Genomic DNA, 22,875 nt, shown 5'->3' on the forward strand with positions numbered 1-22,875 from the left:
CACATGGCTGGAGATGTTCACTGCACTTGGAGCTGGATATTGCTCCTGCACGTTGTCAAATCCTTAAGACCTGCTGCAGCCCTTGAAGTGGAGGTTAAGTGCTATGTAAATGCCTCTCTCCAGCATTTAGGACTAGGTCTTGCACCCCAAATGCCTGAGTTTAGCCCTTTACAGGCCTGGTCCCTTCACTGCTGAGCTCTTGATATTGCTCCAAACCTTCTCAGGCATGGGTCACAAATGACAGTCTTGTCAGTTCTGGCAGTGTTCTACAAAGCTTGGTGTCCTTCTTAAATCCAGCTACAGAAGTCAAGAGATTACATCACTGTTCCAGTTTATCACTATTAAAAAGAAATGTGTCAGTTCCAGCCCTTGGCATGCTTGTAAAATGCCTGAAAATGTGTCATGAAACCAGTCCCAAAGCTCATAATCCAGAAGGCAATACAGGAACCAAAAAGTTTATTTAAAAAAACCAACAAAACCAAACCACAATTTTAAGCCAATCTTGTAATTTTTGGTGCTTGGTTCATGAGTCTGAGAGCTTAATTTGGGCAGTTTTAAGTGCAGACATTGCAAATGCCCAAGCACAGACATGCTGCTTCCCCATGGATTGAAACAAACAATCTTATTTGATTAGCTCTGCTGGAAATAATATTTTAAGGGGTAAAATGATTCCATGAAGATGACATGTTGGCAATTGAAATGAGATGAATATAGTGCCTGTAAAAGTGCAATAATCCTTAATAACTAACCCAAAAGAAGCATCATCCCCAGGGATAAGACAGTAATTTACTCTCCATATTTAATTTGTTTCTAAGCCGCTTTTGAAACAAGACTGCTAAATAGTAAGTTGGCTTGTGATCCTAGACTTGACTGCTGGACTTATCATGATACCATTGATTCAGCATACATTTCAAACTAAGTCACAGGATACAAAACCAGGAGGGCCAATTCCTTAAGCTGTTTAAGGAAAATATTGTGAACATGGGGTAGATTTTAAGATAGGAGCCTGTTTACCACAAGCAACTGGGAAAAGATAATAGATGGTGATCACTGAGTGACTGCAGCAAACTCTGAAGAGTCCTGTGTCTTTCAAGACATTGCTATCCCTTGCAAATGCATGGAAGTCTTGGATTTCAATCTACATTAAAGAAGCAAGTGATGACAATGCACTTAATTAGACTGAATAGTTCTTTGCAAAAAGAACGGAAAACTCTGGCTTATGACAAAATCAGCCCAACCTCAGCTCATCTCAAGTACCCAACCTGTTAAAAAAAATTATTTAAAATGCTTCATTTTCTTTTCCTTTAAAAAAACCCCGACCACCACCATTCATCTACATTTCTGAACATTCTCACTGCTGTGGTTTTATTCATTAGCTCCTGGGGCCAGAGCTGGCGTGACCAATGTGTCAGATTCAGGTTTCAGCCGTGTTACTGAAACCCTCAGAGAACAGATAAGGGTGAATCAACCACTTCAGGAACAGGAATGTGCAGATAATACAGGATGGGCATGTTCTGCAAATGTCCTTTGCAGAAACCCTGCACGGGGTGGTTTCTCTAATGATGCACGTTGGCTACGTTTACAATACAGTCTTGAGGAACAAAATGTTAGGAATTACTGATTTTTAAGGAAAGGTAGTACTACAGGGAGCTAATATGCAACAGCTACTGAAATGTTTGTCTTACATGTGCACTGGGCAGAGTCCTTAAACTGCTCTTATTGCAAATATCCAAGGCCTGCTCTAAAAATCCTAACAGTCTGAACCTTTTAAATGCAAATTTGTCCTATTTATCTGGTCACAACCCAGCGAGTAGAATCCAATAACTCACCAGATTAAAGAATATACAGATTTATATAGCAGAAGGTAATTGCAATTAACTAATATCTGGATGGCATTTAATACACATATTGTATTATTTCAATGAGATGAGACAGAATAATATTTACATTGCTATGAGCATTTTCTGTTTATAGAAATGGAATTTACAGTTCAGTAAGGTATGCAGGCGTTATATCAAGAATGAGATGAGACCATTTAAAGTCTTGTGAATTATTGATATAAATTCATTTTGTTTTGTTTCATGCACCAGCGCTTCTTGCAGTGGCACCAGAAGAGCAGTGCAGTTTATAACAGGGAAAAAAATAAGAGGAAAGAGCAAATGTGAAATGGTGCAATTTATTCACAATTGCTTTGAAATTCTATCTGAATTGTCTCATTATTATTCACGCATTAGAGAAATGGTCCAAAACATGACAGCACAGGTAAACAGATGCAGAGCTTGGAAAAAAGGTAATCTGACTGAAGTATTCATGGCCATTATTAAACAAATGTTATATTGCTTTTGGGTAAATCTGGTGATTTTATTTAATTTGACAATGTTTTCAAGATAGCAAGATAATACTGTTCGTTTCTAATGCTCTGAAATGAACAAAACAGGTGAAAATTGATGCCACATGGAATTATAATGTTTCAACAGTAGCTGGTTAGTTAAACTTCTAGATGGTTCATGAAGAATCTGCATACACTTATTAATGGACTTCTACATACAATATCAATGCTTAGAGTGCAGCAGTCCTGTTAAAATCTGCTTTCAGTGAGTCACTATGCAAGGAGAGATTGTTCTATGAAGAAAGATCTTTGATAAGTATGTGTTTGAGACTAAACAGTAAAACAGAAAGAAAATTCACAGATTTAGTACAGGAATGGTAGATAAGACTAAGAAAGCTAATATTTTGAAACTGCCTAAAAATTGCAATAAATTCTGCTGCCTACTGAAATTATTAAGCCAACAATAAACAGGAAGAATGGAATATCAAAACCTCATTGCATAGTGTGTCATCATTCTTTAATGAGGCATTCCTTCAACCTTTTACCTCTTAACACCTTTGGTGATCTTACATTATGTACCTGTAAGATATTCAACATTCTCTTTCAGAGATTAACCCCATAGGGAGTATGAAATCTTAGGAATGTACTGAGTCAGGTAATGATGCCAGAATTAAGCGTCGAAAAGCTTGGTTCAGGTTCAGAAGATGATTTTGAATGAATAGCTATAACTTCTACTAATTTATTTCAGAAGGGACTTCTCATATATACCCTCAAATATTTAAGACGCTTTGTACTATTTCTCAGGAATCCATATCTTCTCAAAGTGCTTTTTTTGTTTTCACTTGAAGGCAGCATGGACTTAAAACAACACTGCAGGGAATGTACCGTTCCATAAAGCACATAAGGATGGCAGGATCCAGGAGACACAAGGCATAGAAAATTGTCAAAGATGATTAGATGGTACAACACATACTGCTCTTGAGTCATAAGTTTCATTTATGGTAACTTCTACTTCCAATAGATAGGATATTAAAAAAGGCAATAAAAATGAAGTTACATGAATAAACTTCCAAAAATGAGTGGAGTTCCACCAGTGATCGTCTCTGCGCTGGTAGAGGTAGAAGAATGGGGATGTCATGAGCAGGGCAGCAGTCACTACAACAAATGAGCCTCGATGCGGAGCCAGTGGAGTCCCTGGCGGACGTAACGAACCAGATTGGTCATACTGCTGTGTTGTGTTAAGGGTCCCATCACTGAGTCCAGCTCTACAAAGAACTCTGCAACACAAGAAACAGAAGCAATTTTTCAGGCCATGGTACAGAAATAGAGGTGTTACCATGATTTCCCACTCAGAAGAAGCACAGTGTAATTAGTGAGTTCTAAGGACAGTGGTGCACATGAGCACACGGGGTGTAAAAAAGAATTTAAATGACAACGATATATTGAAACAAACCAAATTAGATTATCCATGCTGGAAGTCTACCACAGGATGGTGTGAATGGATGCCAGTAGTCTTCCTTTAACTCTGATCATCTGCACTGTCAGTTTTTTAAGATTAGTTTTGCTGACTGTATGATTTAAATCAATTTCATTGATTGGCAATGAAATTTTGCATTACTTTTCCATGCTGTACTCTTTCCCAGACATGAAGGGCTAGACTGGATCTTTCCAGACTAGAGGACCTTTCTTGCTCCTTTCCCCACCCTCTAATTTCTGTTACTGACACTGCAGCACTTTCATCACTCTGCTCATCCTGCTGCAGCTGCAGGCCCCAGAGGATGAGTGTGGGATGGGAGCTGGGGAGGAAGAGGAGAGAGACAACACAGCAGGAAAATAACTCCTTGGAGATGGGAACCTCCAGGGGGGAAGAATCCCAACCCTGGGATTCCTGGTCAGGAAGGGTTAACAGGAGGTCACTAAACAGAGAGCCCCAGTTAGGAAGCGACACACCAGTTTACTTTATGTCATGTGTTAGATGCTCTCTGGGTGAAAGACTAATCCTGTTAGGGCCAACAGACCTTTCCTAATTGCTGTCAATGGAGAACTGAATTGTGTCCTGTATTCTCCCACAGTTCTTTATGCTGGCTGGGGCACAGGCATTCCCACATATCCAACACTTACACTATATTTAGGCAAGTGGGAACCCGCTCTCTGTTACAGCCCCTCAGAGCTCAGATAACAACCAACAATCACAGTAAGGAATGGCTGAGCCCTCACATTCTCACCCTGTCTGCAATCCAGTGCACTGAGCCAGCCAGCACTGCATTGGCTGCACTTCAAGAAAGCAGATGCTGGGTACAAAATCATTATCAGTACTTTCTTCAGCGAGTAAGTGCTGCTTTGAGGTCTTCTATCCAAGTATTGACAGCCTGACCCTGGTCAGCTTGGGAGCTACAGCAGTATCAGAGCACAAAGTGATTTGGCTGGAGGCAAGCATAATGAGAGCTCAGGGCTAGCACCAGTGCTGTTCAGATGCTGCAGCCAGCAGCTACTTTTAATCTTCCTTTCTCTGTCTTTCATTCATCTCCTCCAGTGTAAAATCAATACATTTTGAAATGAAATAGTGCACTATCTTGCTTGAATTCTAGAGATCTCATTCTAGGCTCAAATAAACAATAACTGCTTTAAACACTGAGAATTCACCTTAAAGCCTAATTTCAGGTTAACATTTCTGGAAAAAGCTACAAGCATTGAAGCCACTTAATAAATTTATGCATGAGAGAACAGGTCTTGCTCCCTACAGAGCTGGTAGTTTTCTACTGCAGAGAAGAAGTCCTGCTTCCTTCAGAAGCATAAAAAAAGGATCCGATCTTGTAAAGTTAGCTGAGAGTTTGATGTTATAGATGGTGAAGAACACCACTTTAGGTGATCCAAGACAAACCATCCCTTGGGCTTTGGGAAATCTGCAGATGAGTTTGGCCTGTTACAGACACAGGTTTATGCCAAACTCCATCTATTCTCCCCACACTCTCAACTCTGTGGACCAGGGGATTCCACCAGAGGTACATGGCAGTATGTTCCTGCTTTCCTCTTCAACCCAGATCAGCTTGGCGGGTCTCAGCTCTGCTGCTCTCCCTCTTGCTATGCATTTCTATTTTAATGGCACATCTTTTGTCAGGCTGACAAAGAAAGGCTTCTGTCTGCTGCTCTGAGCCAGCTGAACATGAGTCAAGTTCAGACTGGGAGCATGCAGGCAGACTCAGAGGAGCACAAAACCCAAGCTGACAGCCGTGGACAAGGGGTGGCTGCACTGCTCCTACAGCGTGGAGGAAATTCCTTGTGACTGCATGGGCATGACCTGAGAAACATTCATGTCAGCAGCAAGACCCAGAGGTAATTGCTATTAGGCCACAGTTTTATCCCATCTCAGGACAGATCACCAAGGACATATTCTTATGCAAGACACACCCTGTGATTCAGAAGACAACAGAAACAATTAGAGCTGACCACAAAAACTCACAAAAGTGACTGAATCTGGTTGGTTTTGTTTTGTTCTGTTTTTTTTTTTTTAAGGAACTAAATTTTTATCTTATCATGGTTTCTTTGCAGGTTTGTGGTTTTTTTTGGTTTTGACATCATTCTTATTTCAACAGGAGGGGGGAAAATCTCATTTTTTATAAAGAACTGACTGCCCAAGCTCTTGAGGGAGAGGTCAAATGATGACCTGGGACCCACAGCAGAGTCGGGTTTGCACTGTCCTGTTTGCTGTCACGGGGGAGTTTTGAACCCTCAGTCCACAGGCCAGTGCAGCAGAGCTGAGACAGCTGGCAAGGTGGAGATCACTACAGAGAAAGTGTGAGTCCTGTTCCAGCCAACCAGATAAAGGTGCTTTGAATTATTTGAGAGGTGCAGATGACATCTAGTGAAACAATTACAGCCAGTTTTCATGAAACACTGCACCATTTCTCATGTCAAAGTGTCCTGAATACATCCTTTGTTAAAGAGAATCCCTCATGTGGTATGATGAAGACCTGCAGAGAACCACAGCAGTTCTCATATACTTTTTGCTACACCATGAATTTTTCAAATTGCAATTTGTGTTTAAGCATGCAACTTAAATCAAGTACTTAATTAGAAATGAGGTATCTTTCCAGAAAATATATAAAGGCAGACATGCTATAGCATGTAGGAAACTCTGATCTCTCTCCAATGGTTTACAATACTTAAATGAAATTTGAAGTAACATGAACTTTGCATTCCCTTTAACGTGTCTGCAGGTTGTGAAACAAGATATGAAAGAACAGGTCACAACCTTAAATGTCTTGCTCATGTGAGAAACCCTTATTCATGCATCCCGTCCCAGTAAAGTCAAAGGGACTGCTCATCTGAATAAAGAGTATTCCTATATGGCTTTGCAGAATTGGGTTTATTTGATCATAAATCAAAATGAGAACAAAGAAGAGAGCAGGGAGGAAAATGCAGAAAGAGAATCAGCAGGTTTTTCCTCATCCAGCTCTAGGACTGATAACAGCAGTGGCTGGGTACATTTTCTGTCTGCTGGCTGAATGCCTGAGCTATTTTGATTTAATACCAAGTAGAACATTTAACAACTCCACAACACACAGGGCTAATTACAAGATTATCACCATCTCTTCCTCCTATCAGGGTATCCTTCTGCATTCCCACTGTAACATTCTGCATTACATTTGACAGGGAATCGCTTTCACATTTTGTGAAAATGGATGCAGCTATGGAAAAAATCCAAAATGACTGCACTGCTACTAAATTAATCAATGTGAACAAAGACAAGAAGCAGTGGGGAGGACTGGACAGAACTTCTATTATTGTTCCTCATCCAGGGATGGATCATTATGACCCACCATTCAGACATAAAACTCTATAAATCTCAAGCTCAGTTTCTCTAAATCAGTGGAAATTTGCCACTGACATTAATGGGAGTAAGATCAAACTGCATACAGCAAGCACATTTGTCAGGACAAGTCGGCCATCTGAAATCTCACCATAATTTAAGAGAACGAGCCGACTCACGATGAGACTATTTCCTAGTTAGGCTCTGTACCTCTAGTGTCAAAGGAAGCTTTCTCAGTGATTTGTGCAAGCCCAGAGCTGGAATCTGAGTAATGATATTGTCATGGGGAAGTTCACAGCTGGCCAACAACAGGCCAGATTTGTCCCTTAGTTATATCTCAGTCACTTCACTATACTTTATAGAATCCAGTCACAAACTGCTTGCCAAAACTCCTTTGAAATTACTGTGGTAAAGACTTACATTTTGTTGTTAGGAATTAACAAACAGATCTGCAATCCAACCATAGAAGAGTCAAGGTCACGGCTTTCAGTGGACATCTCCTAATCGGACTCCCCACATAAACACAACATCTAATGTTTGCTTATTATCCTAGCTAGCATTTTATTAGTCTTAAACCCGTTGACAGAGCAATCTGAAAATAACCTCGGTGCTCTACGAGAGGCTGAAACAGTGAACGAATTTGCAGACTTAAAAGCTCTCATCACTTGGGGCTTGTGTTCACTAAATTATTTGCCAGCTGCTCTGATAACCCCATGTTCAGCGTGTGTTACACATCCCCCTCTGTGCCTGACAAGAGAAGATAGGCATTGGCTACAGCCACCAGCAAGCAGATTTGGTCTGTTTGCTCAAGCTGTCACAGTTGTGCTCTTAGATGCGCTGGTTCTGGGTCCGAACCAGAGAGCCAGGGAAAGCTAAGGCTGGGGAGCCAAAGGGGACACAGAGAGAGCAGAGAGGGGGCACCTTTGTTCTCCTTGGTCAGCTTGTCAGCCATGTCCCAGTGCTCGTAGCTGCGCAGGACGTTGTTGGTGATGTTGACGTGGCTGGCGGCCATGTGGTGGATGCGCTGCGGAATGGTGATGGTCCCCGCCGAGGACGAGCCGGCGCTGCCCGAGCTGCTCCCAGCAGAGCTGACAGGGGATGGGCTCAGGGACATGGGCGAGGGCGTTTCTGTGCTCCTGCAAGAGGCAGAGAGAGAGTGAGCCCCCCTCACACCCCCACTTCACTGCTGTCCTAAATGCACCTGAAAAGTTCACTCTGCACCCCCAGTAAAGGGGGACTGTGCAGGGGTACCTCCTGACTTTATGAGAAAGGACAGCTTATCGACTGGGAATGACTGAAAATAAAAAGGGATTTAATTCTCCCTTTAAATGAACCTGCTATTTAAAAAAAAAAATCTATCATAAAAATAGAGCAATCTTTCAGAGAAAAAAGCATCTCATAGCTGTAATGATTTTTCTACCAGCTGCCAGAAGCTGCAATGGCAGTTAGAAAACACTCAATGTGCAATATTGGCTTATTATCGAAGTATTTTCTGGAAACCACAATGACAGTTTGCTCCAAAAACAGTCACCACAATAAGTAAAGAGCAAGTCTTAAAAGCACCCTGTAGAGCAGCATTAGGACCTGAGGGTACTGCAGGATTATGAATATCTCCATAGGATTCTTTAAGGCTATGGAGATTTGTTCTAATTGCCTACCGTTCATCCACACAGTTCTGCACAGAGCAGTGTTTTAAGTTACCTACTTAGTGAGGCACTAATGTTCTAATATAGATTTTCCTTTAATTCTAACACCATCAATTAGGAATCACCTGCTGGCTGCAGGCAGTGCAGAGGTCAGCACAGCACGCTCTTGTTTAGAGCTGTGTAGTGCTGAATGCTCACAGAACAGCTATTCTCTTTGAAAATTTATAGGATCATGGATTTGTTCAGGTCGGAAAATACCTTTAAGATCATCGGGTCCAACAGTAAATCCAGAACTATCAAGTCCACCAGCAGCCCATGTCCCCACATGCCATGTCAACATCAAGACACTTTTAAATACCTCCAGGGAAGGCAACTCAACCAAGTCCCTGGGCAGCCTATTCTAGTGTTTGACGACCCTTTTGGGGAAGAAATTATTCCTAATCTCCAATCTAAACCTCCCCTGGTACAACTTGAGGCTATTGTCTCATCACTTGTTACTTGGGAGAAGTAAAAAGAGCCTCCCTCCTGCCCAGCTTGGTGTCATCCACAAACTGACTGAGGGTGCCCTTGATCCCCTTCAAGACCAAGGGGGTTCCAGATCATCAATAAAGACATGAAACAGTACCAAGCCCTGGGGAACATCACTGGTGACCAGCCCCAGCTGGATGTAATTTCATTCACCCAATTGGAAGCACTTGCCTAAACAAAAGCATTCTATTTGCTGTGGAACACACTAGAGATGCAGGGCCAAGACACTCCTGGCACTCTCTGCATGAAGCAAAGAGACCAAAACTCTCCAGACAGGGATGTTGCAACCCCTCCCTGGACACGCAGCTGTAGGTGCCTCGTGCTGTGCCACAGCATCAAGCTCAGTCACTGAGCCTGATCCAAAGCCCAGGACAGAGGGGCTTGGCCTCTTGGCTTTGAAGGCCACTGTCAATGGCCCTGCCTGGGCACAGACCTGCTGACACCTCGAGGTGCTGCAGGACAGACTGACACAGCGGCATGGACTTGGGCTGAAAGGCATTGATGGCAACAGCTTTTGCTGCAGATTTTCCAGCAGTGCCCTGCTATAACCTGTGCTCAACAACAGGCTCCTGTGATACATTCTTTTTCCAGAGCTGGAGATCACATTGATTTGGCAGCTTGTAGCTTTTTACCCAGCTTATGGGTTAGAGTTTAAGCATGTCCTAATGCACAAATGCTTTATTTTAAAGTCTCAGAACGTCCTGGTTACCTGACTTGCCACAGTGTCTTTATTGCACAGAAGAGCTGAACTATACTAGATTAGGTCTGGGAGCAGTTAAAAATGATAAGTATCTGAGGAGACCAAGAGTATTTTGTTAGAGCCACTTACAACCAGCTGACGCACTTCTGCCAAATAAAGCACATTGTTCATTGGATTTACCCTGTTGTGCACAGCCATTATTACTGTGGTGAGTCTACTAAATCTCTGTATTTTGTGCTTTCTGTCGCTAGAGGTGGGAAACATTTCTGTAATGAAACCAGAGAAAATTTGTTTCATTGCCAGGATGGAATCCGGGCCAACTTTAGAGGTTCACAACCCTTTCAAACAAGTAGGCAGAAATTCCAGTAAGCCAAGCTGTGATTTTTGATGGATCTGAGATCCTGACTAGACTACACTCCATGGCAATGGATAAGCTTTGCTTTGTTAAAGAAAAATACTTGAGATTACCCCACTGTCCCCCCATCCTGCGCCAGGCTGCTGCTCCATCTCCAGTGATGCCGTATGCTGGAAGGCGTTTGGTCTTTTTTTTTCTGTGGTGTGTGAATTTTCTCCCCATCTGACACAAATTTGCAGGGGATTAAGAGGAAACTGTAGAGCAATTAGCCCTGGGGAAGGCAGAGCAGAAGCTGCCAATGGCAGCACCAGGTCCGTGACAAACCTCGGAGGAACCAGGAGCCACCTGAGATAGATGGCAGCTCGGAGCCAGCTGGAGAGCTGTTTTCTTCTGAGACTCCACACAGAGGGGACACACAACCTGAGTGTGGACTGTGCTCTCTGTGTGCTGGGCACAGGTGTCACAATAATGCTGTTATAACATGGCCTTGTCACTCAGTTATTCTCACATGTCAAGTGCTTCCTGCTCTGAATAGAAGACAGAGATGTGCACTTTCAGAGCTTTCCTTCCTTATCTCCAAAGTTAGTGGGAACAGACTGATCAGCTGGGTGTTATGTTAGAAGTGATGCTGACCTGAAGGCTGGGTTTCTGCTGCCTACTTTGTGGCCAGACAAGAATTTTCTCCTCCAGTCAAAACCCACTTATTCTCAATCCTGGACACCTAATAGCTCCTTTAAATAGCGAGGGAGATGTCATCACCTGCAGAGCACACACTTCATAGAGGTCTATTATAGGACAGGAATAAAAGGATAACTTCTGCTTCATGAAATGTTTATGCACAAGCCCCTTCTTAAGGAACAAAAGAGATGTTATGCTCCAGTGTTCTATTTGATCACTAGAACTTTATGTTAACATTTATGTATTTTTATTACAATACAAGGTTTCACTGACACTTCAATGCCTGAAAAAACTGGCACATAATGAATAATTTAATTTAGTAGTTTCTTTTCCAGTGTTAAATTATATTTTTAGTTTTTATTTAAAGTGATTTCTTATTTAGTCACTTTAGCTTGTGTTACAATCTATACTTTAATAGCTCTATATATACATATTCAAAATAACTGAGTGTTTGGGGGGTGTACATATACCTATCTATACCCCAAAATATTTTGAATTATTTGAGGCAATATTTCACTTTAAGCAAAATGTTGGAATTTTTGGTTTTGCACTGATTGAGAACAAAGTCTTTTTGAAAACGTCACTTCTTCGTGTGCTAAACTTCAACCCCTCCTTCTTTGTTTCCCTGGCATGTCTAATGACCATTTCTTCTTCTGAACCACCAGGAAGAGATTATTAACAATAGTAATTTTCACCTAGAATTTAGCCTACTCAAATAAAGATGGAAAAAAGGGTGAAGTCCTTCACCTTTGTCTTACTTGTGTCTGGATGTGTGACCAGGACAAAGGAGAAATGTGTGTCAGCTGGCAACAGCCACTGCCAGCTAAAGGCAAGGATGTGCCTCTTCTGATCATAACTGCATTACCCTGACTGCACACCTGAGGTGAGGGTGTTTTAACATTAATATGGAGCCACTGATAATTGGCTGACTAAGTGCCTTCACATTCTCACCACTATTATACCTTCAGTTTTATTAAACAGCACTTACCATATATCAAGGAAATATTCATTGGTCTTTCATTGCTGAACGAATCATTGAAAGATCATTGCAATGGAGGTTAACTTTACTTTGGCTTCCTAAAGTGTCATGGTACTTGCCAGCTAATTAACTGATATTTTTATGGCCTTCATTTGGCTTGAGAAGCAAACTGTCAAAGAATTCAGCACAGACCCACCATGTCTGATTTTAGACTTAAGGAGGCTTTGCAGGGATGAAGGTGTGATTCAGCTCTTCCTTCCTACCCACACTGGCTGGCTCACAGGGGGATCTGACTTAGTCCAGTGGGAGCCCCTTGCCCCCAGGAGCCCAAGGCAGCTGTATGATCAATTCTGTAGCCCAGAACAGTTTATACATTATACATGTTTGAAATATACCTGCAGCTCCCAAAACACTGATCCCATGACCTGACTTTTGCCTTCAGAGGCAGAAAAACACTTCCCCTCCTCTTGGAACCACTTGTTCCCAGACAGAAGTACTCAGGAGAAAATACTCACTTTCCATTGCCGCCCCAAGGGGAGGGGGCCTGTGAGGCTTTTGAAGAGTTCTGTAAGCACAAAACCAAAATGTAAATACAGGTGATGCAAGTACATGAATACTGATGACACAAGGCTCAACATTCCCCCTTTTCATTGCAAGAGCTACAGTGCATGGAGCAGAAAAGCTCTGCACATTGGTCCCATAATTAAGTGGCTGGTGGATGATTGGTAGGTTCCAACCAGTAGCTTGAAAATAATTTCATAAAAGAGAGAATAAATTCCAGTAAGAGCAGATATAGGTCACAGAGAAGTGGTTTAATTACCACTGAAACTTATTCTACAAAGTAAGTTCTTCAGAATGAAAATGACTGCTTATCTTTAGAGGGACCTTCAATATTTTAATAAGAAAGAAAAATAATTTGGCTTGATGCTTTAATGAAATTGATCCCTCCCAAGTTGCTTAGGGAAGGTGGCTTGGGATTTAGACAGTAGTATAAATAAAATTTTTAGTATGGATCTGTTTGAATGCTTTTGCTTTTATATATTTTAGTTGCACAAGTTGACTTTCCTTACCTGCTTACTCATTCTGCCTTTCACGTCTGTGTAGCACCTTGTAAAACCCTGTACAAAAAGATTGCCGAGCAACAATAAAGCCCAGGTCTTTCCAGCCCTGCTCAGACTGACTGGTATCTTAGTTCCCACACCAAGTGGCAGTATCAGGGCTGAGGCTATCTGTGTGTGCCCTCTGAAAACATTCATTCAGCTCCCTTGCTGAGAAGTCAGCACTCACAGTGAAAATTCAATCAAGTTATACAAGTTCTCTGCAAAGTATTACCCACATCATTGCAGCCCTCATCTGTTACTGTAATCACTATTTTGCATGGGAGGCACAGAGGTTCAGTGGAGCACAGACAGCACCCTTGATTCTAAAGCACAGCTCACAGCCCAACATTTCTGACCAAAGCAGGAAACATTGTCCAAACCACAGCACTGGCCTGGCCATTCCTGCACAGCAGCCACTGCCTGTCACAGAGGATGTGAGCATCTCTTGGGGTGTTTCACAGCACAGAGCATATGGAGCTTGAGGAAAAAGTGACATAAACTGCCCTGGAAAGTCTTCAGAAATGAAGAAGAAGCTTTTATTGTTAATTTCTCCTGTCTGGGGATTGCTCCCAACAGTACCTGGAGACAAATAATAGCTCTGTCAAGATTAAGACTGGATCTCAATGGGAAGCAGTTATTTGATAATGAAAATATTTAGCAAAGTATTTCAGTGACTACTGACAACGCATTTTAAAAAACATGAAAATGTTCCTCAAACTTTCAGAGGAAATGCATCAGAGGATGTCACTTTTTCTGATCATAAAAGGTCTGATTTCAATTAAAAAAAAATTATCACTTTAGTGGTGTTTTACTCCAAGTTGCCTCTAAATTTCCAAATTGCTTTCATGATTAGGCAGCTATTTTCTGTTTTGAAATGTTAAAAGTATCATTTTGAAGCTTTTAATTGGAAATTAATCAGAACCAGTTCTGTCCACAAATGGTTTCAATTTGGACAAAGTGGCATTTGTGAGGAAAAATATAAAGAACAATTTAGCTGAAAAAAATCTTCCCCAGCTCTGCTGTAAGCAGTGGGCTGCTTTTCACAGTTAAAATTCTGCAAAAGTTTGAATAACAACTCTATTCAAACAGTTAATCTGTTTCATTTGTATTACAGATTCTTGCTAGTGAACACAGAGAACACAGTGCAGCAATACAAAACTAACACACAGTTAATAGCTCCCATTCTTTTCTTTTCTCCTCCTGTGCCTCTATTACAGAAAGAACCTGAACATATAATCTGTATACACTCAAACACTGCTTCTAGCAAGTGAGTTACAGTGCCCACAGCACACACTCTGCAACATTAACTGAAGCACTTAGCTTCAACTGCGTGCCTATGCCTAGCATTCCTGATTCCTCGATTTTATTGCACTTTTATTTTTTTCTCTTATTTTAATTTACATTAAAAGACATTTTCTTATGCTGGGAGTAGTAAATATGTTCTTTATCTTACCAACTTGCACAGCTAGAGAAAATAAAGTGGCTTTAAGGAAAGAGAATCTCCCCTGCTCCCACTTATTTTATTTTTTTTTAAGAAATCATTACTTTCTGCAGAAAAGGTTTATTTGTCTAATAATCCTGTTTTTAAGATACAATCTACATTCATCCTGGATAAAATCTGAAGTGGCTGGAATACATTTCATGAAAGTGCTGAGGTTACAAATGTGTGTAGCTCAAATTTAATTTGTTGTGCAAATCCCTGACTGAAAACTCCATGAGCACAACGGGGGCACTCCTAATGGTACAAGAGAGCCCCCATTTAAGCACAAGATCAGGACTAACATTACTGGACTTGCACAGAGACACACACAGGGGACACGTGGGTAGCCAGGACTATGGCTGCTGCTATCTCAGAACTGGAGTTTTACAGCAGAAGGATCATTTTATCACCATTTACATGAAAACAGGAAAACTGCAGTGTTAGAGCTTTTTCCTGGTTTGTAGTACCCATATGTCAAAGCCTTGAACAAATTCACAGAGGCTGAAAACACCAACAAAAAAAGACTGATGGGCTGACAAGCCAGTATAATTACATAATTATAGAATAATATGTAGTAATAAAGTAAAAGAATTAATGTATGCTTCAAACAGCATTAACCAGTGAAATATAAATATCAAAACCTCACAGCTGAAGAAAGATTCTGCTTCTCTCTTAATCTAGGAAGAGTGAGGATTTGTCATTCTTACTGGGTAAGCAGCATTTGACAAGGTAAAATGAAACATCCCCAAGTCATGACCATTGGATCTCAATTTAAGGTAAAGGCAAACCTTCAAGATGTATATAAGGTAATTTGAAGTTCCTCAAGAACAAAAGGAGAAATCTCTAAAACTGCAATAAGCTTCAGGAAATCTCACTGAATCTAAAACCTAAACTTAACTAACTACAGCCCAAATAATTGCTTTATTATGGTTCATTAAAGGTCAGTTCATAATTACTTGCACATTGAAACCTTGAAAGAACAGAAACTTGCATAAACATTACATGGTGTTGAGAATAATGTTATTTTTGTAGAATTACTGAGTATGGTCCTTTGAATCAAGTGACTTAGTCCAAAAATCCCCCAAATCACTTCTGTCCCCATTCCCTGGCAGCCATCCTGCCTGCATTTCCCAGGGGAAGGGTTAAATGTGGGACTTTTAAGTCATGCAGTATACTTGTGAGAGCTCTCAGTGTTGGTATGAATTTCATTTCCTATCAATGAATTAAACAGAATAAAGATTACCTTAAAATATTCCATCAGAGATCTGGAGTACTTCATAGCATGGTCCTTCTTTAGTTTAAACATTCTCAAGTAGAGAAGTGATAAGCATCGGTAGCTGTGGTAATTAGGAAAGGATTATGTTAATTCCATTGCTTAATGAAACCTATAAACTGTTAAAAAAAAAAAAAGCTGACCTATATTTTGCAGTTTCTGTTCTAAGGTTACATTTTGAAACATAAGCAAATGGAGAAAAAAAAAAAAGTGGTCAAAAGCATTAAAATCCCATCTTGATAAGAGTATAAATTAGAAGAATAAATGTTTAGTCAGCTGCTGAAGAAATCCATTAGTTATCCTTTAATAGTTTAATGGAAAACAAGAATAATGATCTTCTGTAAGCTGCTTAAGTCATTCAGTACTTTTAAAGTCCTCCTTAAGATTTTAGCTGCTTCTCTCCTTGTCGCAAAGGGACTTACCATAAAACTGCTAATTTCTTGTCCCCTTCTGTGGCAGAAGAGCCTGTGAAATTCTTGAGTCTCATTGCATACCTTGTTAGAAAGGTGAGAGATAAGAAATTGAGAGTTAGGGTGTTTCCAAAAATAATCAGATATTTTTCTCCAACTGCAATAGTTATTGGTCAGAGTGCTCTGTAAGGAAGAGATCAATGTAAAACTCAACAGAGAGCATCCCTTAAAATCTGAAGGCCTTAAGTAAATCACCAACCAATTTTTTGGGCCAACAAGGTGAACTGTTCTTGGCCACATTAATGATAATATATCCAGCCAACTAGGCTGAGTCCTGCAAATATTTGGGATGAGTGTTGAACAGAAGCATAAGATCTTGGCCCTATAGGTACTGAAGTGTAAAGTAATTTATAATAATGCTTTACATATAATACTTTGGGCTTGAATAATATCTTCAAAATCGTTCTCATAAATATATTTTATATATATAATGGTTTTACATACAGGAAAGGTCACGTTCACAGCTTTTTTCACTCTTGGGCTCATTAATTTATGAATCTTGTGTACTTGGTCTTCCCTCTCTATTTAATTGCTGCTGTCCAGCGTTTGGATGATCAAGGACTGAGTATTCCTATTTCCTCTGCCTTTTTTTTCCCTTTAACTGAGCACACTCCATCCTATGCATTAGTCTCTTGAAAATCAATTCATCGCATAAAATCATTGTTCTGAGCCCTAATGCAATTTCACAGGTACTTGTGTTAGAATAAGTAATAGGGTTCAGCCTTGCGTGAGAAAGTTTGAAGGTATCCAGGCAGTCCTGATGAGTTCCCATTTACAAGGAGGTAATGGAGTGCAGGCAGCTGAGCTGCTCTCCCCTGCCTGGCTGCCACCACCCACCCCAGCCCCAGGCTGCAGCTGCACCACCCCAGTGGAGCTTCCTCCACCTCCTGTCCCACCTGCTCTTGGGTATTGGGGTTCTAGTCAGACTGCATCAATGTGATCAAACACAAAGATCTCTGTCTCTCTGGGATTTCAGCATTACCATTAAATTAAAACACATTTGACTGTCAGATCTCTGATAGTCCCAATCTCTTTGATGCTCCACTTGCTTTCACAAATAGGTGTCTGATGCAGATAGTCAGGGCAGACACAGCTAAATGCAAAAGGGGAAAATTGTGCTTCTGATGAAGGGAGGGGTAAAAGTGAGAAAAATCTCCCTCTGTTTGTTATCTCACAGTAAAAACCTATGTTAATACTAGCAGCTACACTGAGAAAGCATTGTGTGCACAGTCACATACTTTGTCTGTACATCCAGCACCCACTGTAGCCCACAAGAATTGTGTCTTTGTCCATGGAGCTTTGCTGAGCCTGGACCAGCGTGCTGTTCAGCTGGGCAATCACCTTTGTCCAGGTCTGACCACTGACAGCAATTCAATGGACAAGTCAGTCTCACTGGCTGCTACAAGATGCTGCATGCAACAGGTGGTGAATTAAACTCTGCTTTTGGTGGTAGGTGGTGGAATTAATCTCACCTGACTTCAGCTATTTACATATTGGAGATCTAATATAACATGCTCTCCAGATTCTTCCATAGCCAAAAGCAGTTCCAGAAGCAGTTCAGGCATTGCTTCCATGCCTGTCCCAGAGCCTGCAGCAGGACTGTGCCAGGAGCAGCACAGCAGCAGGACTGTTGATGCTGAGGAGTGCCAGCCACCCCAGGATAAGCTGTGCCCTCACCTGACTCCTTGCAGGTCCTGCCCTTTTGTGAGCCTCTCCTGGAGCTGCCATTCCCTGATTTAAGTGGTTCACATGTTGTGGGTGAACAAAGCTTTTTGTTCTGTGCTCTCTGAACAGACAGACTGCTGGACTGAGGAGCAACAATTACAACTGGGCTGTGTGGTTTTCTTAAAAAAACCAAAAATAAATGCAGGCTCCTATGAAGAAGAACTCTCTTCTTTAAAGAATATTTCTTTAAATACAATTTATTCTGGCATGCAGCTGCAGCTGTGTAGTTCAGGACATGCTGTCAGACTGCAGGATGATTTGGGCACAGCAGAGCAGAGGCAGGTGGCTCCTTTTCTAAGTCCTCTGCTCTCCAGGGTTTAACATGGATCAAGTGTTGAGTGAACATCATTTTTTTCTTGAGTGATTTCTTTAGATTTTTTTTGTTCCCTTTATGAAGTGTAGAATGTAAAAACCATGTTTTTAAATATTTAACAGGCATATTATTTACCTGAGAAAAACAGTTTAAGATTTGATACATTTTATTATGCAAATACCTACTTATTCAAAATGTAAAACATGCATTATCTTGGCAGTCCCTAATAGCTAATCTAGCATGTCAAAAAAACCACAGTTGACATATTAGAAACCAAATATTTAGGGTTTGATTTGCCTCTTTTTCTTTCACTTCTGCAAACTGCCAGTAATTACACTGACATTAACAAGAATATTCCCAGCATACACTAGGGAAAGCAAAGGTGCATCACAGTGAAGAGGAAAAATCCTGTTGTTCTACTTACAGGTAAATTTCATCCTGCTTGATTTCACTTTGATAATTTGCTCAAGTAAAGCAAAGTTTGTTACTCAGGAGATTATTATTTCTATGGACCCAAGACTATGAAACAGCTATAAGGAGCAGTAGCAGATTTTACAATAATAATTCAGACATTTTATTAGTATGTAAAGACTCTCTTATCCATATTGTAGCCCATGAGTCTACAAAACTGTATTAAAATTAATTCAGCTGGTGCACATTCCTGTAACATTAAAAATATACTGTCTTTAAGACAATATATGCAGAAGCTACCTCTCTGGCTATGATCTTATATCCCAAGTTTCGGCTTTTCTCTTTTTTAACAGCCAAGTTATAAACCTCTAAAACAAGGGTTTGTAATAGAAATCCTGATAGACTCCCTTTAACGTTTTGAATTATAAAACTACACCTTTTAAAAGACAAGTGTCATTGCCAAACAGTGAAATTACTATACTTTACTTCCACCCACTACATTTCAATTTTAATTTTATGAATATTGCAAATTATAACCCTCACATTATAACCTCTAAAGGGGATAATTTATAAAAGCAGTGTCCATCAATTATAAATTTTCCATGACATTAATAAAATGGCAAGAACTAATTATGATGACTTCTGAGATGAAGATGCCTTGGACAAATCATTAATACGTTGAAATGGTATTTTTTAAAACATAGCAGGTTCTAATTATGACTGAAATGAGATGATGAAAATGATCACAGAAAGGACATTAACCTGATGAGTTCCACAGTCTCTGAGTACATGGTGTATGGAGATTTAGCTTCTAATGGATCTCGCTCCATAGCGTTCCCGCACTCGATGAAGGAGAGGGCAGCATCAGCATAATTCACTGCTTTGCCAAACTTCTCCAGCTGAAATGGGAAGGACACTGTCAAGAAAATCCTTCAGCTTGCATTTCTAGGTGGGCAGATTATTCTGCAAAGCAACACTAGCTTTAGGATGAAAGCAAAGCGACACTGGTAGTTAGGAATGAATTCACACAGTAATTAAGGCAGGATATGTTTTTAGCACATCTTTTCAGGGCAGAATGTGGCTGAATGCTCCACAGAGGAAAGTCAGTGTGTGCCCACTGACATCAAGGCAAGAAAGGGCACTAAGCATGTTTGTGCACATCCACAGTGCTCCTTGACAGATGAACCAAGTTTGAATGGCACTATGCATGGGTTAAGTAACAACTCCATGCCACTTGGCTGATGTCATATTCTGTGTTAACTGTTGGTCAAAAAAACCCACATCACTTATATGATGAGTAAAAGAGCAGGAAAAAAAAAGGGAGACAATATAGCACTGCTTAATATTTCATTTTGCTAGGATTTTATTGCAAAAGGTTTTAGCCCTCATAATGGTTGTGATTAAACTGACTTAGACATACTGATTTCTTTTTTTATGTGTAATGAATATTATATATGACATTTTTATAGTACGCACTTTATAATAGTATTTAACATTTTCAGTTTTTGATAGCTGAATGTAAGAATTCTACTAATGTGGCATTTGATAGAGGGGATCCAATATACTTTAAATAATTTAAAAATGTCTATGTTGCTATCAAAATATTTTTGATGCATCTGCATATGTTTCCATTCACAAAACAGAAGCCTGTTCTAACAACACACAAAGCATAACATTTATTATTGGTCCAAGGTAACAGTGTACTTGTCTTTGTGGCTCCTGCTAAACCATAACTAGTTCTCTCTGCCCACTTTCATTTCAAGTACTGCTCTTGTGCGTTGATTACTTGCAGAGCTTTTGTATAATTGATAGGTATTAACTGAATGAGCACAAAAAGGGAAATGTTTCTGACTGCTCTCTCTCTATTCCAGTGACTGCTTCTCAGCATATTCTTCAAATTCCTTTTTTTCACTTCGAAAGAATTTCCATTCCTTTTGGAAGACAAAAAGTCTTCCAAAGATGACTTCTTTGTGGTATGGAAAAAAGAATCTGGCTGCAAGCAGATTTAGTAGAGATGCAGAATTTGAGCCAGGAACGGGATCGGATTCTCTGAAGAAGGTGGAATCATTCCAGCTCGTCACATCTCAGACAGGCACACAGTGAGGTCTCCAAGATCTCTTCCATATGGTACAGCCAGTTGCCCCTGCAGCAGCCCACCCAAATTAGCTGATCCCTTCCTGCAGCCCCAGACAAGGAGAGGTTTCCATGGGGTCACTCCCGTCAGACACGAAACGTCCTGCCCTTCACCAGAAATCTATTTTCTCTACAAGCTCAGGAACACGGCTGCCACAAATCTCATTAACATTTGCTGACACATTTTGAGGTCACATGCATTATCTTTCTAGCCACTGCAACACATCTTTCAGTGCTGCCTGTGCTCTGTCATGTCAGCACCAAGTAACCAGCAGCAATTGTTTCCATAGGACAAGTAACACTCTGGGATTGCACACCAAATGTGTTACATGGAGAGTATTTGTGTGCAGCTGCATTGGGTAGGAAAAAAAAAAAAAAAGACTTGAGATCTAAAAGATCCAAATAGCAGAAGGAAAAAGCAGATACTTTGTCCATGGATATTTCTGCCTGCCAACAAGCTGATCACAGTGGATGGCCTCACATTGGGGCACTCGGGGTGTCAAACTGCGTGTGGCAGGCAGCAGTGGGATGGGCTGTGCTGCTCCTCTGAGTGCTGCTTGAGAAACACCCTGATCCTGCAGGCACAGGCACAGGTGAGAGCACAGAGAAGGGCCAGCACCTTGTCAGTGTGTCTGGCTGCAGAGGGAGATGAATTGGGGAGCGTGTTGAGCTCATCGGGGCTGAGCCTGTAAATATTTGCTAGCATGGAGCAGGTAGCTCTGTGCCAGCAGCATGTGTGCTTTGTTTAAAGGTCACCCAGCTGTGGGAGGTGTGGTGAGCCTGCAGAGCCAGGCTGTGGCTGGATGTGCCCTGCTGAGCTGGCTGGAAGCCATCAGGCCACCTCCTGCAAAGGGGCACGCTGGGAGGGATGGCTGTCACCTTGCTGACAGCCACAACAGGTGCCAAAACCCTGAACCCACCTCACACAGAAAACACACTTGGAAACACTGAGCCCCAAGCCAAAAGGGAGCCTGGAGAGCTCAAGCAGACAGCTTGAAATGTCAGTCCTCCTTCAGCTCACTGACAGCAGAGGGAGAGACTTTGTTTGGCTAACTTACTTTTTAAAAACAAAGCATGTAATTGTTTGGGGATTTTTAATTTTTTTTTTTTTTTAATTTCTAAGTGCAAAATCTCTAATGGGTAGTGATAGAATATACATGTAAAACCCCCAGAAATGATAAAGTTGAGAGGTGAATAATCACCCAGCTCTATGAGGGGCAAAGTGGATAGCCACACTCCATTTTAGACATTTTAGTTAAACTGAATAAAGGAGTCAAGTTCCACTAAGTCTTCCTGAATGAGCCACTGCTCTGCACCCTATGTGGCACACTGGAGGGAAAGTCCCTTCCTACAAAGCAAATGCTTATTAAGGATACTTCAGAACTGGCAATAGCTTGTGTAGAACAAACCATGGTAGAAAACAATCTGTCAGATTATGTAGTTTTATAAAAATCCAAACACTTGGCAAAATTAGGCCCATCTTACTGGAATTTCCTCTGGGGTAAAGCAAAAAAAGCTTTCCCAGCATTGAACTACCTCACTACTAGATTTTTTGGGAATAAGTGTGTTGAGACTTTCTTTATCAGGCTAAAACCATGCAATAAAAATGAATGTAGTACATAAAAATGAATTGTTTCAGATTTTAGACAATCAGATTGGAAATATCAAACAGTTTTACCACATGATAATGGGGTGTGAGGTGATTTGCCTGTCTTTCTGCTATGGAATATTTCATCACTTCTGTTTTAGGCTCAAAATGAATAGAAAAACAAATTTCAAGTACACATCAACTTTCATAAAAAAAAACCATCTTACATACTTCATAAACAGCATGATTGCTGCTCCCCCTTGGAAGAACCACTAGCTATTGTAAGCAGCTTTCTTTTGGGAACAAATACTTAAGATTTAGGAATGGCATTCAGGGTCTAACTTGTGCACAGTGTTT

The 22,875-nt window shown here is 40.8% G+C and overlaps 1 protein-coding gene across 4 annotated transcripts in view; it reads right to left on the reverse strand.

Moving 5' to 3' along the window:
• Nucleotides 1–439: 439 nt before the first annotated feature.
• Nucleotides 440–22,875, reverse strand: part of AFF2 (ALF transcription elongation factor 2) — a 324,933-nt gene continuing 302,497 nt past the window's right edge. For 3 of the 4 annotated variants that reach the window (XM_050974296.1, XM_050974295.1, XM_050974294.1), the window contains exons 16-22: nt 19,560–19,696; nt 16,301–16,372; nt 15,849–15,942; nt 13,096–13,143; nt 12,541–12,590; nt 8,061–8,275; nt 440–3,606 (exon numbers count right to left, since the gene is read on the reverse strand). In XM_050974296.1, the coding sequence (XP_050830253.1) occupies nt 3,485–3,606; nt 8,061–8,275; nt 12,541–12,590; nt 13,096–13,143; nt 15,849–15,942; nt 16,301–16,372; nt 19,560–19,696 (738 nt within the window). In that variant the 3' untranslated portion in view covers nt 440–3,484. The remainder of the gene's footprint in view (nt 3,607–8,060; nt 8,276–12,540; nt 12,591–13,095; nt 13,144–15,848; nt 15,943–16,300; nt 16,373–19,559; nt 19,697–22,875) is intronic. The other variant, XM_050974297.1, reaches the window with a different exon arrangement.

The sequence above is a fragment of the Serinus canaria genome, chromosome 4A (assembly GCF_022539315.1).
Source record: "Serinus canaria isolate serCan28SL12 chromosome 4A, serCan2020, whole genome shotgun sequence".
Lineage (NCBI taxonomy): Eukaryota > Metazoa > Chordata > Aves > Passeriformes > Fringillidae > Serinus > Serinus canaria.